The following is a 14454-nucleotide window of genomic DNA, read 5'->3' on the forward strand; positions in this document are numbered from 1 at the left end:
TTTACCAGTATCATCGATTGGTATTCGGAGTAGCATCGGCTCCGGCGATATGGCAAAGAGCGATGGAACAAGTCCTGCAAGGGATTCCGGGGACTCAGTGTTACTTGGACGACATCCTTGTAACAGGTGACGATGACAGTGAACACCTTAACAACCTAGAACAGGTGCTCACTAGATTACGGGAACATGGGCTGCGAGCCAACCGCCCCAAGTGCGAATTTTTTAAGAAACAGATATCGTATTGTGGCCACGTGATTGATGAAGAGGGGTTACATAAGTCCCCTGACAAAATTGAAGCGGTTGTTAAGGCCCCAGCGCCTGGAAATGTGTCGCAACTGAGGTCATTCCTCGGGTTGGTGAATTACTATCATAAGTTTTTGCCGAATTTGTCGACAATTCTGCACCCACTGTACGCCCTGCTACGAACGGGGGTAGCATGGAAATGGAACGATGATTGTAAGCGTGCTTTTCAGAAGAGTAAGGACTTAATCACTTCAAGGGAAGTATTGGCTCACTACAACCCAGCACTGCCAATCAGGCTGGCGTGTGATGCGTCTCCCTACGGCATTGGGGCAGTACTGTCACATAAATTCCTTGATGGTTTAGAGAGGCCGATAGCTTTTGCGTCACGCTCGTTAACTTCTGCCGAGCGTAACTACGCCCAGATTGACAGCGAGGCCCTCAGCCTAGTGTGGGGGGTGAAGAAGTTCAATCACTATCTGCACGGTCAAAAATTTACTCTACTAACCGATCATCAACCTCTTTTCTCCATTTTCAACCCTCAGAAGGGCGTACCGATAATGACGGCACAACGGCTGCAGAGATGGTCCCTTTTCCTAGGGGCACACCAATATGACATCGAGTACAAAGGAACTAAACAGCATGGAAATGCTGATGGATTGTCACGCCTACCGTTGCCGACGGTGGAAGAAGAAGACCTTGCAGTGGATCCAATGGAGTTATTCCACTCGACCATAGTCGAATGTCTCCCTGTGACGAATGCAAACATAGAAAAGGAAACACGGAATGACCCGACACTATCACGGGTCTATGATTTAACGGTGAAGGGATGGCCAGCACATGGCGAACCACTGCTGCCAGCATTCTCGCCGAGAAGAGAACAGCTGTCAGTGTGCAGAGGAACCTTGATGTGTGGATCCAGAGTAGTAATTCCACCTAAGTTGACGGATAGAGTACTCAATGAGCTTCATGAGGGTCATCTGGGTGGGGTAAAAATGAAGAACTTAGCCAGAGCGTTTGTGTGGTGGCCGGGAATTGATAGAGAAATCGAAGAGATGACCAAGAGCTGTGCAGGATGCCAGAAGGTCCAAAACGCCCCACCACAAGCTCCTCTGCATCCATGGGAGTGGCCCTCATCTCCATGGCAACGGGTGCACATTGATTTTGCTGGTCCCTTCATGGACTCGATGTTTTTAATTGCGGTGGATGCACATTCAAAGTGGCCAGAGGTAATAAAAATGTCCTCAACCACCACGGAAAAAACTATCACAGTTTTGCGAACCATATTCGCAAGGAATGGGCTACCTGAACAGATTTGCTCTGACAATGGACCACAGTTTGTGTCTGAAGAGTTCCGGAGGTTCTTAAAGAACAATGGCATTAAGCATTACACATCTGCCCCATATCATCCAGCCACTAATGGATTGGCCGAGAGGTTTGTCCAAACATTCAAGAAGGCTATCAAGGCAATGTGTAATGAAGATATACCCCTACAACACAAGGTGGACAACTTCTTGTTAGCCTACCGGAATGCGACACATGCGGTTACCAACCAAACTCCAGCCATGATGTTCTTCAATCGAAGACTACGATGCCGCTTGGATTTGGTTAAGCCAAACGTCCGAAGAGATGTGGAGAACAGGCAGTTTCAGAATATGAATGAAAGGCCGACCAGGAGTTTTAAGATAGGTCAACCAGTTTTGGCCCGGGACTACCGCACTGAGAAATGGCAGCCAGGAACGATTTGTACACGACAAGGACCTCTCGTATACCGTGGACGTTGGGGAGAGCATTGTAAGACGCCATGCTGACCAGATTCTAGAGTCACTGGAAAACGTCAACTCCACACCACGATCTGATACACCTGGTAGTGAAATTAACGTTCCAATTGCAGCTACCGCAGAACCGGTAATATTGGAAGCAGATGAACCAAACAAAGACATTGATCCCAACGCAACATTGCCTGAAGAACCTGATACCCCAAAGAGGCGTTATCCAGACAGAATCAGGAAGCCTCCTCAAAGACTGAACTTATAATTGCTTAAACTTAACCAATGTATCTAGCAACAGTAATTGTGATTGTAATTCGTTATCATATAGTTGTTAAATGAATGTTATGTACTGTTTATCTAAAAGGGGAGGAATTGTTGTGTATGTACCTTTAAGAGAATAACTGGTCTCAGACTGCAGTACCGGCAGTGACCACCCCTATATAAAAGGCGCTAGAGAGCCTCTGTTTGTTAGTTTTCACTATTGACTTCCACCAGTAAAGACTTGTTTGTTTTCACTCCTGCTGGTCCGTGTCTCAATCATTCACGGACTAAACAAACCCCATGTCTCGCGTACCTGGGGATGAACCTGACATACCGGTCGCATCTACCCCAGAAACAGTAGCAGCGGAAACTGATGAACTAACCAACGAAAGGGGGCCAGAATCGCCTCCGCACCAAGAACAAGACACTCAGGAAAGGCGCTATCCAGAAAGGATCAGGAAGCCGCCCCAAAGACTGAATCTATAAATGGACTATTTCAGTTAAATGTGCATGTTAAAGTGTTAACTGTTATTTGAATGTTATGGGTACTGTTAATCTAAAAGGGGAGGAATTGTAGTGTATGTACCTTTAAGAGAAAACTACTTTTACAGCTGCTGTATACTGTAGTACCGGCAGTGACCACACCTGTATATAAGCCTTGAGCAGGCATCTGTACTGTTAGTCTTTAGACTACCCTCCTCCAGTAAACACCTGTTGATTGTTAATCTACAGCCTCCGTCTAGTTATTGAAGAACACCATACCTTAAGATCTACGGATTCAACAGACATGGATTTAGAAAGCGACAACAATCGAGGACTTAGGAAAGGGAGGGGAGGCTGGAAACAGACCAGTAGTTTGCAAGGACAAGAGGGGTAGACAGTGTTTTTTTGAGGAGGAGGATGATGACGGTAGTTTTGAAAGGATGGAGAACAGTAGCTGAGCAGAGGAAACCATATTCAATATCAGTTAGCATGGGAACCAGGAAGGGAAGTTGGATGATCAGCAGTTTAGGGAACAGGAGGTGAGACGCATGGGCAAGATGAGCTCAGAGGGGACCAGAGGGGAGATGGGAGAGAAACTAAAGATAGATGCAGTTTCAGAGCTAGTTCAGGGGAGAGCCTGGGGGAGGTTTGGCTTGGTGGGCAAGTGGAAAGAGGGAGATGCAGCAGAGGCAGCTGAATGAATGGTCTCCATCTTAGTGACAAAGAAATCCATGAGCTCCTCGCAGTTGCTGAAGGTGAGGGTGGCGGGAGGGGTCAGGGGAGAGGGGTTTAAGGAGACGGTTGGTGGTTGGAAAAAAGAAGCTGGGGGTTTCTTTGCATTCCAGCATGATCCTGGAGTAGTGAGCAGTTTTGGTAGAGGAGAGCTGGGCTTGATGGTGCTTTATATGGTCTAGCAAGATCTGGTAATGAAGGGCTAAACCAGTTGTGCACAAGATATGCTGAAGTCTGCGCCCCTTGGCTTTGAGGGAGAAAATATTGGGGTTATACCGGGGGAATGACCAGAATGGGAGACAGCAAAGGTGTTACTGGGGATCAGGGCATCAAAGGTGTAGAGGGAGTGATTGAGCAAATCAACATCTGCAGAAGTATTACGGCATCAAGACCAAAGCCTCGGCATTTGGGAGTTTGACGGTGCAGTTGTAAGTGAGTTGGGGGAGAATTTTTTCTAGGGGCGAATGCAGAAGGAAGGGTTGGAAGAGGGTAGGGGGAATGTGGTGTGAGCGATATAAGAAAGTGGTCGGTGATGGCATGGTCTGTGATCGAGACCATGGGAGTAGAGAGGCTACGTGAGATGGCAAGGTCCAAGAGGTGGCTGCAAATATGGGCATATATGTTTATATGGCGGGAGAGGTTGAGGGAGGACAGGAGGGCAGTGAAATCTGAAGAGAAAGGAGTAGATGAGTTGAGATGGAGATTGAAATAATTGAGGATGAGGAATTGTTCAGTGCAGAGGCTGAGGGAGAAAAGAAAGGAGGCTGTCTCGGTGAGAAACTTGGGATAGGCCTGGGGGTGGTAGATAAAGAGGATGTTAAAGGAGAGGCGATAACGACGGAACAAAGCGAGGTGCTCGAAGGAGGAGAAGGTACCAGGTGTGATTTGGTGATGAGGGTCACACTGCCACCATGGAAGTTTGGGCAGGGCAGGCGGTGGGAAGTATAGCCAGGCAGGGAGAGCTCAGGAAGGGGCAAGGTGTCACCACCAATCAGTCAAGTTTCATGCCAATGCAATCATCCGTGATAAGGTCATGGGTGGCAAGGGCCTTGTTTGCGAGTGAACGGACATGCTGGAAAGATAGCAGATAGGGGCGCTGATTGTTGCTCCGCTGGCAGAGTCCGAGGAGGCAATGGCGCACTGAGTGAGTGCGAGTGAAAGCAGAGTGAGGAGTATTGGGCAGCTGCGGGTTGCTGTAAGGTGGCAGCGACAAGTGCCTTGATGGGCCCATTGGACAATGCTGAGGGTCGCAGTATTATAAATGGTGTCTGAGACACCAGTATCTCCTAGTTTCAGTAAGGTTTTTAGCTCCATGTGATATATTGCTTCAGCAAATTTGCTACATTGCTACAAAACAAACTGGTTAATGCCTATGCTAAAAATGGCAGAGATTTAGTGCAAATGCATGGAGTGTTTATACGGAGATGATGCTAGTCGGGAAATAGACTATGTATGTATTCAAGTCCATGGATAAAATATATAAACAAAGTTTTGATACAGAATATTCTGTAATATCTATCTGTCAAATGGGATGATTCTAAGATTCTTTTTAGCAGATGCCTGGTTTTCAAAATAGGCCACTTACTGGGAGGTCAACTTGTCGTTGCCACACTTTTTGACTGTAGCCGCAGAGTCCTTCTTGGTTGTCTGAGGGCTTCCACGTTCATTCAGAAAATTAGCACTTCTGTGGAGAAGCTGGTGGTTTATATATATTATTATATATATATAAAAGAATGCTTCAGTTGGAGTTCAATTGCCCAGATTTACTGGATACTGCTTTGTAATTTTTGGGAAGTGAAGTTGGATTACACAAGATGGTATTTCAGACATATCCGCGTGCAGCAGTTTCATTCTTGGTCATAGTGCTACAAAGGAAAGTGGAAGTGATTTAAGATGTTTCAACTTGCAAGTGGGAAAAAAATTACAAAAGATAATAATTTAAAAGAAAGACTTGCATTTCTATAGCGCCTTTCACGACCTCAGGACGTCCCAAAGCGCTTTACAGCCAATGAAGTACTTTTTGAAGTGTAGTCACTGTTGCAATGTAGGAAACGTGGCAGCCAATTTGTGCACAGCAAGCTCCCACACACAGCAATGTGATATTGACCAGATAATCTGTTTTAGTGATGTTGGTTGAGGGATAAATATTGACCAGGACACCGGGGAGAACTCCCCTGCTCTTCTTCGGATCTTTTACATCCACCTGAGAGAGCAGACGGGACCTCGGTTTAACGTCTCATCCAAAAGAAGGATTTACCAGGTTACCGAGATGTTTCTTCCCCTGAAATTATTATTATTTAGTGGAAACAATTGGAAGCTAGTTGCTTGTGCCTAAGACCTCATTTCTTTCCACGGTAGTCTAGCCACTCTTAAGAATAGATGGTCCTCCTGAAATCATATGTATGTTTATAACGATAAACACAAAGTATGTAGCGCATGGTGACCTGTAGGACTTATAGGTCATCCCATTGACAAAGGTCTCATAACACCATGCTGTTTTGCGGCATGGTGAGGTTATCATAAAATAGAAGCATCAGAATTATAATCAATGTTTAAAAATAAAGCAGTGGCATGTTTTAATAGTGATAGAGGATCTTTGATTGGCAGTTGGCTTCGTACTCAGAGGGTAAATGCAACAACCCTAGAGCTTTCATGGTTGAGTTAACTAATCTCAACCAAGGAAGCAGAGGGAACCTAAAATTGCTCTGTGTGCCTGAGCTAGGAAGGAGAGAAATTTGCCCATGTTGCACCTCTCTGGTTGCTATCCAGTGACTCTTGCTAGAAGTGCGTGACGTAATAAAACTCACTACGCACTTGGTTTGAGTATAAAGCAAGGCTTTAATCAACTTGTTTCAGAACATGGAGGTCTAGTTGTACTTCACTAGTTCCTTGTCTTACAAAATGTCCCTAGCAAGCTGGGGCCGACAACCGAGTATTTATACTCCTTGGACGGCGCCACCAGCTGGCCGTCCAGCGTTGTTGCATGAGTAGTTTCTTGATGATGATGAGATTTATAACAGTGCGTGTGTGGGTTGAAATGCCTGTGAAAAATGTACGCGTGACAGAAATAAATCATATTTGTCCATGATATGTCATGTTATTGTTTCTTTTCTCTCCATCACAGAGTTGTGCTTGTAACAAATAACTGAGGGAGGTGCCAAACAGTTCAATTCAAATGCGAGCATCGTGTGGGTTTTGTTTGAATATGTACCAGTAGCAGCTCTATTTGAATTTAAGAGTTAAATGTCTTTTGCCCTGTCAAGTATTGAAAGTGTACCTCGAGTTGTCTTCCAGTTGAGTAGTTCGTCCGAAGCCATCAAAGAGATGTAGATAAGCCAGAAAGATGCAGTGAGAGCTCAGCAGCAAACCAGTGCGTAAAGCTAACATTCAAGGATTGTACACTCGATAACGGTTTGCATTCAGGTTTAGTGCAACAGACAGGACTGTTTTTTTTATTTTCTATCTCCTGAGGAAAGATTGCTACAAGTCTACAGTGTGTCATTTAGTGTTTAATAATGTTTTGGGCTGTTTATAGCCTAAGCTACAGCCCAACCTCTGTGCAACTGTTATTTTACTGCTATTGGAAGATCACACGATAGAATCAACAAGTAATGACAGAGTGACCAGGCTTTTCTGTTTGACCCCTGGGCTCGATATAAATTAATTCGCTACTGGACAGGTAAAGACACGCTCAGTTTGTAGGGAGTGAGGCTCACCTTTGGCAGTGGTCTGAAGCTATCAAGAGTGAAAACCCCAAACCATAACCAGTTGGTTACGATGATCTTCCACGAGATTGGATCCTTGTGCTCTAAGGAAAATTCTACTGAAGCAATTTAAATAAAACCGATGAAATTTAAACCCGAAGTGTTTTTTTTCTCCTTGTAATGTCCTCTAACACACAAAGCTCTGTTCCGCTCGGTCAAGGTTGTTCATTCACTCCGTAGCCTTCTGTAAAGAAACATCCTTTCAGGTTAATGAGGATGGTGGCTGTAATGATCTGCCTGGCTTCCTGCTTCAGGTAAAAGCAGTAATTATAGTTTTAACACACTCGCTCATGTGACATATTTCTTCCAGTTTAACATTGAGTTGATTGTGGGCAGGAATGGATTAATAAGGCGCTCCCTTCACAAGGAGGTGTAGGGAGGGGAGTGAAGTGGATTAGAAACTTGGATTTTCTACAGAACTGATTTGATCTGATTGTTATCGGCTAACTTTTATTATGCCTGATAAGTGAAGCAGAGCCATAACTTTACAGGACTGTGTGGCTGGACTTGAATGATATCAAGTTAGTGTTGGATGCCGTGCTTATAATTCCCTCTAATAAAAATTACCATGGCAACTATCAAAATTATCACATGTATATTTAAGAGTGTGGCTGCAAAACTGATGTGGATTGTTATCGGCCCCCTCGATGCCTCGAAATGGTGGATTAAAATCTATTTCTGAATGGGGTGAAAAAATGTGACAGGCAAATTGCAGGCATTAGTGTGACTCGCTAGAAGTAAAATCAACAGTGAAACCACATATGTTTTAACCTTTTGTTTAAAAGACCTCCTGTGAGGAACCATGCAGCCTGAACTAGTTGCATGCTTGTGGAAACGTGGAAGAATTGAGGCTGGAAATCTCTGTTCCCACAGAATGTGTCAGTGCTCCAGTGTCTTGTACCACCACAGCATCACCTCTTCATTGCACTTCAGATGATCTTTGTAAGTGCCTTTCCTCAGCCAGTAGTGTGTTTCTTTCAGAAACTGGCTGAATTGTCCGCGTGCCCAGTATAAATGCCGCTTCCAAAAACTGACCAACAAGAATGCCTCTACGTACAGGAACTTTAGTGAAGCTATGACTGCACAAGGAGTAGTTGAGGCGAATAGCATTTAAGGGGAAGCTAGATAAACACACAAGGGCGAAAGAATGATAAGGTTATGCTGATAGGGGTGGATGAATTAGGATGGGAGGAGGCTCATGTAGAGCACAAACACTGGAACAGACCAGTTGAGCTGAATGGCCTGTTTCTGCGCTGTACATTCTATGTAACTTTAATCCACACCCATTGTTATAAATCTCATCATCAAGAAACTACTTATGAAATAACGCTGGACCGCCAGCTGGTGGCGCCGTCCAAGGAGTATAAATACTCGGGCGTGGGCCCAGCTTTCCAGGGACATTTTGTAAGACAAGGAACTAGTGAAGTACAACTAGACCTCCATGTTCTGAAACAAGCTGATTAAAGCCTTGCTTTATGCTCAAACCAAGTGTGTAGTGAGTTTTATTACGTCACCCATAAAATGGGTATGTGCCCAGTGATGCTTAGCACAGTGGGTCTAGTGTGTGATGTGGGAGCTTCTAAACCTAATGTTGAACTTCCCCCAGATGCCTGCTGAGTGTGAGATGGTTGGGCGTTGCTAGCCCACCTGGGACTGAGGTTGCCTTATCCCTTAGCAGCAAGGTCCCGCGGTGTAGCTGCTGCAGGTTGCACCGCTCCTGTGGCTGCCTGAGCAAGTTGACCCCTTTGCCTTTTCGACCACACCGGCAGGGACACGCAGGAGGCTGGCTAGAGCGCCTGCACGTCCTGCAAACCTGAAAGGGGAGCAGCAGCATCCTTGCCCATTCCTGCCATGCTGTTGGTACTGGGTGTTGCCTCTGCATGCCCATCGATCAGCAGGAGTAATCAGCTGTCTGAGTAATCCCAATTGTCAGAGTAATGCAGATGTAAGTCACTTGACCTCCACACTTTCGCCTGGGCTTTTTTCTTCCCTCCCACATGGCAGCTGTCCTTCATTCTGCCAGGGCCATTCACACTTCATCTAGAGCCATCCCTCGTTCCTTGAATATCTCTCAATGTCTCTCAATGTCTCTCACTCTCTCCTGCTTTCTATCCTATCTCTGGCCATCCCTTTTGTTCTTTCATCCCCTCCCCCTTTTCCAAGCCCCCACTTCCTTTAAAATCTATCCCTGTTCCTGCTTTTTTTCCAGTTCTGACGAAGGGTTTTCGACCTGAAACGTTAACTCTGTTTCTCTCTCCACGGATGCTGCCCTGGCCTGCTGAGTTTTTCCAGCGTTTTCTGTTGTTATCTCTGCAACTCACCGTCTGACTCATTCCCCAGTTTCTGCACGTACACCTGATGCTCTGCAAGTATCCTTCTTTTAAAAGCAGGGCCTGTGAGATCTGGATCGGTAGACTTTTCAGCCAAGGAAGTGATGTCTCCTAACCCTCTGGTCAACAACATCCTTTTCATCCTCATCTTCCAGTGTGATCCTTGACAGAGACACAGGGGCCTGGTTACCTTCTTCCGCTCCTTCTTCAGTCAAATCAATAGGAGGAGAGGTTGGAACTGGTTGCTGAGGAGCAGAGTTCACATATCATTCTCAGTAGAAGGAGTGTCATTAGAGTTTCATGATATAGGGGGAAAAATTCAGTTGGTTTGTGCCTCCCATTAGCGCCTTAAGAGGGCGCTAATGGGACGCAAAGCACTAGCGCCCGGGCGCGGCGATATTTGCGCCGCTCACGAAATTAACTAGACATTTTGCGGCGGCGCTAAACACTACTGCCACGATCTCCTGCGCCCGCAGATCGTGACGTCAGTTGAGTGCGCAACGCCCCGGTAGCACCCGAGACTGGATATTGAGTGGCGCCCCCCTGCCTTACTGCCTGCCGCTAGCAACGACAGGTTGAGGGGAGCGTTTTGCAGTCAGAAAGGGACTGGGGGAGCACTATTTAAAGGCGACCGCTTCCTGCCTTTTTTTGTTGGTGACATTTTTGCACCACGCATTCTGAGAGAGAGAGAGAGAGAGACTTCTGGAGAGATTCAACGCTGTGTGAAGGAGTTTTGGGTACTGAGCAGCACTTTTTAGGTTCATTTTGATTTGCCCTTGCTTCGCCAGCGCTCTGAGGTAGCGCCTCGCTGCTCGGCCTTTGCGCCTTAAGACAGGTGTGAAGTGCCTGATTTAGCGCTCCAATCACCTCCAGGGGCGATAAAAGCCAAGTTTGCCATTGGAGGCGATAATTAGCGCCAGGCGCTAAACTTTGCGCATGGCCGATAATGGCGCCCCAAATGGGGCGATACTGTATTTTTCCCCCATAGTTTTCTGATTGGTAATGCAGGGACGGTAAGATGAGATGGGAGAGAAGCAGAAGTTTTATTTCTCTTCTATGCTAACTCACTTCTCTCTTTGCTTTGCCTTCTCTTGGCTGGAGTGCGTTTTTAAATGTAAACCTTTCTCCTTTTCGGTCACTACTCTGTTGCTTGTTTGTCTCTCTGAACCTTTTGCTTCACTCTGTTTCAGTCCTGCTCTTTGTCATTTTGCTCTCTGTCTGCTAGCAACTTAAATTCCAGCCCAACCAGGACCAAGTCAAAGATTGCACTGGTTCTGAATTTGTTGAGAAATGGCCACAGATATTCGTAGGGCACTTTGGTGGCTATTTTGAAATTGGGCAGAGCAAAGTTATAGCATGAAGCACCAAACATTAGGGATTGTAATGTCCTTGCCAATACCTCTGCTCATGTCCAGGTTCTCACTAAATACAGAATCTCCTGTAGATTTATGAATACCAAAGATTTAATTAAATGTTAACCAACCTACATTTGTTATGTCTTACCAGGCACAATTTTTAAAATTCATTGTGTAACATGAGCCACAATATCATTGGAACACCTTCATCTCCAAGTCTTCCCTGAATCACACACCATCCTGACTTGGATATGTACAGGAAACTCTCTTTTTACCGGCAGCTAAATAACCGGAAATCTCTCTGTGATGAAATATTCCATTCATCACTGCCTGTGACTGTGGTCGGTTTCAGTGTCATTTCCCTTCCCCCAGTCCTCATTGTATTGTTTATTGGAATGTGCTGGAATGTGCTGTGTGTGTAGGGCTCCGCCCATACCTGGCCCCTTTTGTAAGCTAGCTCAGCCTGGCCTCAGTCTCCAGAAGGAAGATACCTCTCTCTCTTACGTGTTACTTTCTAAGTTAATAAAAGCCTTGTTTTATTTCGCTAACATCGAGTCTCGGAATTATTGAGGCACATCAATTTTATTAACTTATTTTTCAACACTATGGATCAACTCCTGAAACCCGAACGTTTGGATTTGGATCAACATGCTCCGGATGCATCAGCACGCTTCGGACACTGGTTTGAGTGTATGGAATTCTTCCTGGACAATTCCGCAGCCGTCAAAGACGCTACGGACGCTGCGAGGATGAGACTCGGAATTCTGCGGAATTGGGTAAGCCACCGGGTTTACCCCCTCATCCAAGACGCCGATACGTACCTGGCCGCCTGCGACATCTTAAAGGCGCATTACCAGCAGCCTATGAATGAGGTGTATGCTAGGCATCTGCTCGCTACTCGCGCACAGCGACCTGGGGAATCGGTGGAGGAGTTCCTAAGCACCCTGAAAATGCTTGGCAAAGACTGCAAGTGCCGAGATGTAAAAGCCGCAGCGTACACTGACGAGCTTGGTCGCGATGCCTTTATCACAGGCCTCAGCTCCACTTACATCCGGCAAAGACTGCTGGAAAAAACGGGGTTGGACCTGAAACAGGCTGCGGACACCGCGCGATCCCTGGATGTGGCCCAGAGAAACTCGGACGCCTACTCTTCAGCCCGCGCCGTCCATGCCGCCACGTGTGCACCGAGGGCACCGCCATCTTGGAAGGCATCTTCCCCGCCCGGCAGCCCGACACCGGCGGGGCCCCGCTCTCCCCCCAGAAGCCCTACGACAGCCGCGACGCGTCAGGGACCCAACTGCTACTTCTGCGGGCAGCCAAAACACACCAGAAACCTGTGCCCGGCGAAAGGCACCACCTGCTTTAAGTGCAGTAAGAAGGGGCACTTCGGGAAGGTGTGCAGAGGGAACCCCGCCGGAAAACCAACCGCCGGAAAACCCGCCACCGCCGCATGTGCGCCGTGGGAGCGGCCATCTTGGACGCCATCTTGCCCGACCTCGTGGGGTCCGCCATCTTATGAGCAGACAGCGTGGACGCCATCTTGTATCGATCAGGGCCGTACAGTGGCATCGGTCACAGTGGACCAGACCAGGCCGCACCCGCTATCCAAATCAATGGTGGACGTCGAGGTAAACGGGTGCCGGGTTAAATGTTTAATTGACAGTGGAAGCACGGAGAGTTTTATCCACCCTGAACTGGCACAGCAACTCTCCCTAAAGGTGGTCCCTGCTCAGGGTACCATCTCTATGGCCGATAAAACCCAGACATCGACCATTCTGGGTTACTGCACAGTACAATTGGGCGTTAACGGAACTGTATACGATAATTTTAAAGTATTAATCATGAAGAACCTATGTGCGAGCGTGATCTTGGGCCTGGATTTCCAGTGCAACCACCAAAGCATCACGCTCAAGTACGGTGGGTCCCAGCCGCCCCTCACAGTGTGCGGACTGGCTACCCTGAAGGTAAAGCCGCCTTCGCTATTCGCGAACCTTACCCCTAACTGCCGGCCAATAGCGACCAAAAGCAGGAGGTACAGCTGGGAGGACAGGCGGTTTATCGCGACCGAGGTAGACAGGCTCCTGAAAGAGCGCATTATTGAACGCAGCAACAGCCCGTGGCGCGCCCAAGTGGTAGTGGTAAGGGGTAGCGAGAAGAAACGGATGGTGATCGACTATAGTCAAACGATCAACAGGTACACCCAACTAGACGCCTACCCGCTACCCCGCATATCAGAAATGGTGAACCAAATCGCCCAATACCGGGTGTTCTCCACCATCGACCTCAAGTCAGCGTACCACCAGCTCCCTATCAGACCAGAGGACCGCCCGTACACCGCCTTCGAGGCGAACGGACGCCCCTACCAATTCCTCAGAGTCCCCTTTGGGGTGACGAATGGGGTCTCGGTTTTTCAGAGGGAGGTGGACCGCATGGTCGATGACCACCACTTGCAGGCAACCTTCCCCTACCTCGACAACGTCACCATCTGCGGCCACAATCAGCAGGATCACGACTCGAACCTCGAGAGGTTCCTGGAAACCGCACAAAAACTCAACCTCACCTACAACGAGGACAAGTGTGTTTTCAACACCACGCGCCTCTGCATACTAGGCAGCGTGGTGGAGAATGGGGAAATCGGACCAGACCCCGACCGATTGCGCCCCCTACGGGAGCTGCCCCTGCCCAACACTCCCAAAGCCCTGAAAAGGTGCCTGGGGTTATTTTCTTATTATTCCCAATGGGTCCCCAACTACTCCGACAAAGCCCGCCCCCTCTTGAAAGCATCCTCTTTTCCGCTCTCTGCTGAGGCCCACGCCGCCTTCAAAAGCATTAAGCAGGATATTGAGCGGGCCACGCTACAGGCAGTGGACGAGAACACTCCATTTCAAGTGGAAAGTGATGCGTCTGACTTCGCCTTGGCGGCCACCCTCAACCAGGCGGGGCGGCCCGTAGCTTTCTTCTCGAGGACCCTCCAAGGGCCCGAGATCAGACACTCCTCCGTGGAAAAGGAGGCCCAAGCCATCGTGGAGGCAGTGCGCCACTGGCGCCACTACCTAGCCGGCAAACGCTTCACCCTACTTACCGACCAGCGGTCGGTAGCGTTTATGTTCAATAATAAACAGAGGGGGAAGATTAAAAATGATAAGATTCTTAGGTGGCGGATCAAGCTCTCCACCTTCGAGTACGACATCATTTACCGGCCAGGGGCCCTTAACGAATCCCCTGATGCCCTCTCACGAGGGATGTGTGCCAGCGCCACCGGGGATCGGCTACAGACCCTCCACAACGACCTCTGCCACCCAGGGGTCACGCGGCTGTTCCACTTCATAAAGTCCCGTAACTTACCCTACTCGATTGAGGAAGTTCGGTCTCTGACCAGGAACTGCCGCACTTGCGCTGAGTGCAAGCCTCGGTTCTACCGCCCAGATAGAGCCCACTTAATCAAAGCTACACGGCCCTTTGAGCGGCTCAGCTTAGATTTCAAGGGCCCCCTCCCGTCCGTCGACCGCAATGTTTA

At 47.9% G+C, this 14454-nt stretch overlaps 1 protein-coding gene across 5 annotated transcripts in view; it reads left to right on the plus strand.

Moving 5' to 3' along the window:
• rassf4a (Ras association domain family member 4a) overlaps positions 1 to 14454 on the plus strand; it is a 299271-nt gene that overhangs the window by 182157 nt on the left and 102660 nt on the right. For 3 of the 5 annotated variants that reach the window (XM_085970403.1, XM_085970402.1, XM_085970401.1), the window contains one exon: positions 786 to 2998. The exons of the other annotated variants lie outside the window; for them this stretch is intronic. In XM_085970403.1, coding sequence (XP_085826529.1) covers positions 786 to 2051 — 1266 coding nt within the window. In that variant the 3' untranslated portion in view covers positions 2052 to 2998. Of the gene's footprint in view, positions 1 to 785; positions 2999 to 14454 lie in introns of those variants that run through there. 5 annotated transcript variants of the gene reach the window in all.

This window comes from Somniosus microcephalus, chromosome 29, assembly GCF_052327205.1.
Source record: "Somniosus microcephalus isolate GS21.2 chromosome 29, FLI_Smic_1.0, whole genome shotgun sequence".
Classification (NCBI taxonomy): domain Eukaryota; kingdom Metazoa; phylum Chordata; class Chondrichthyes; order Squaliformes; family Somniosidae; genus Somniosus; species Somniosus microcephalus.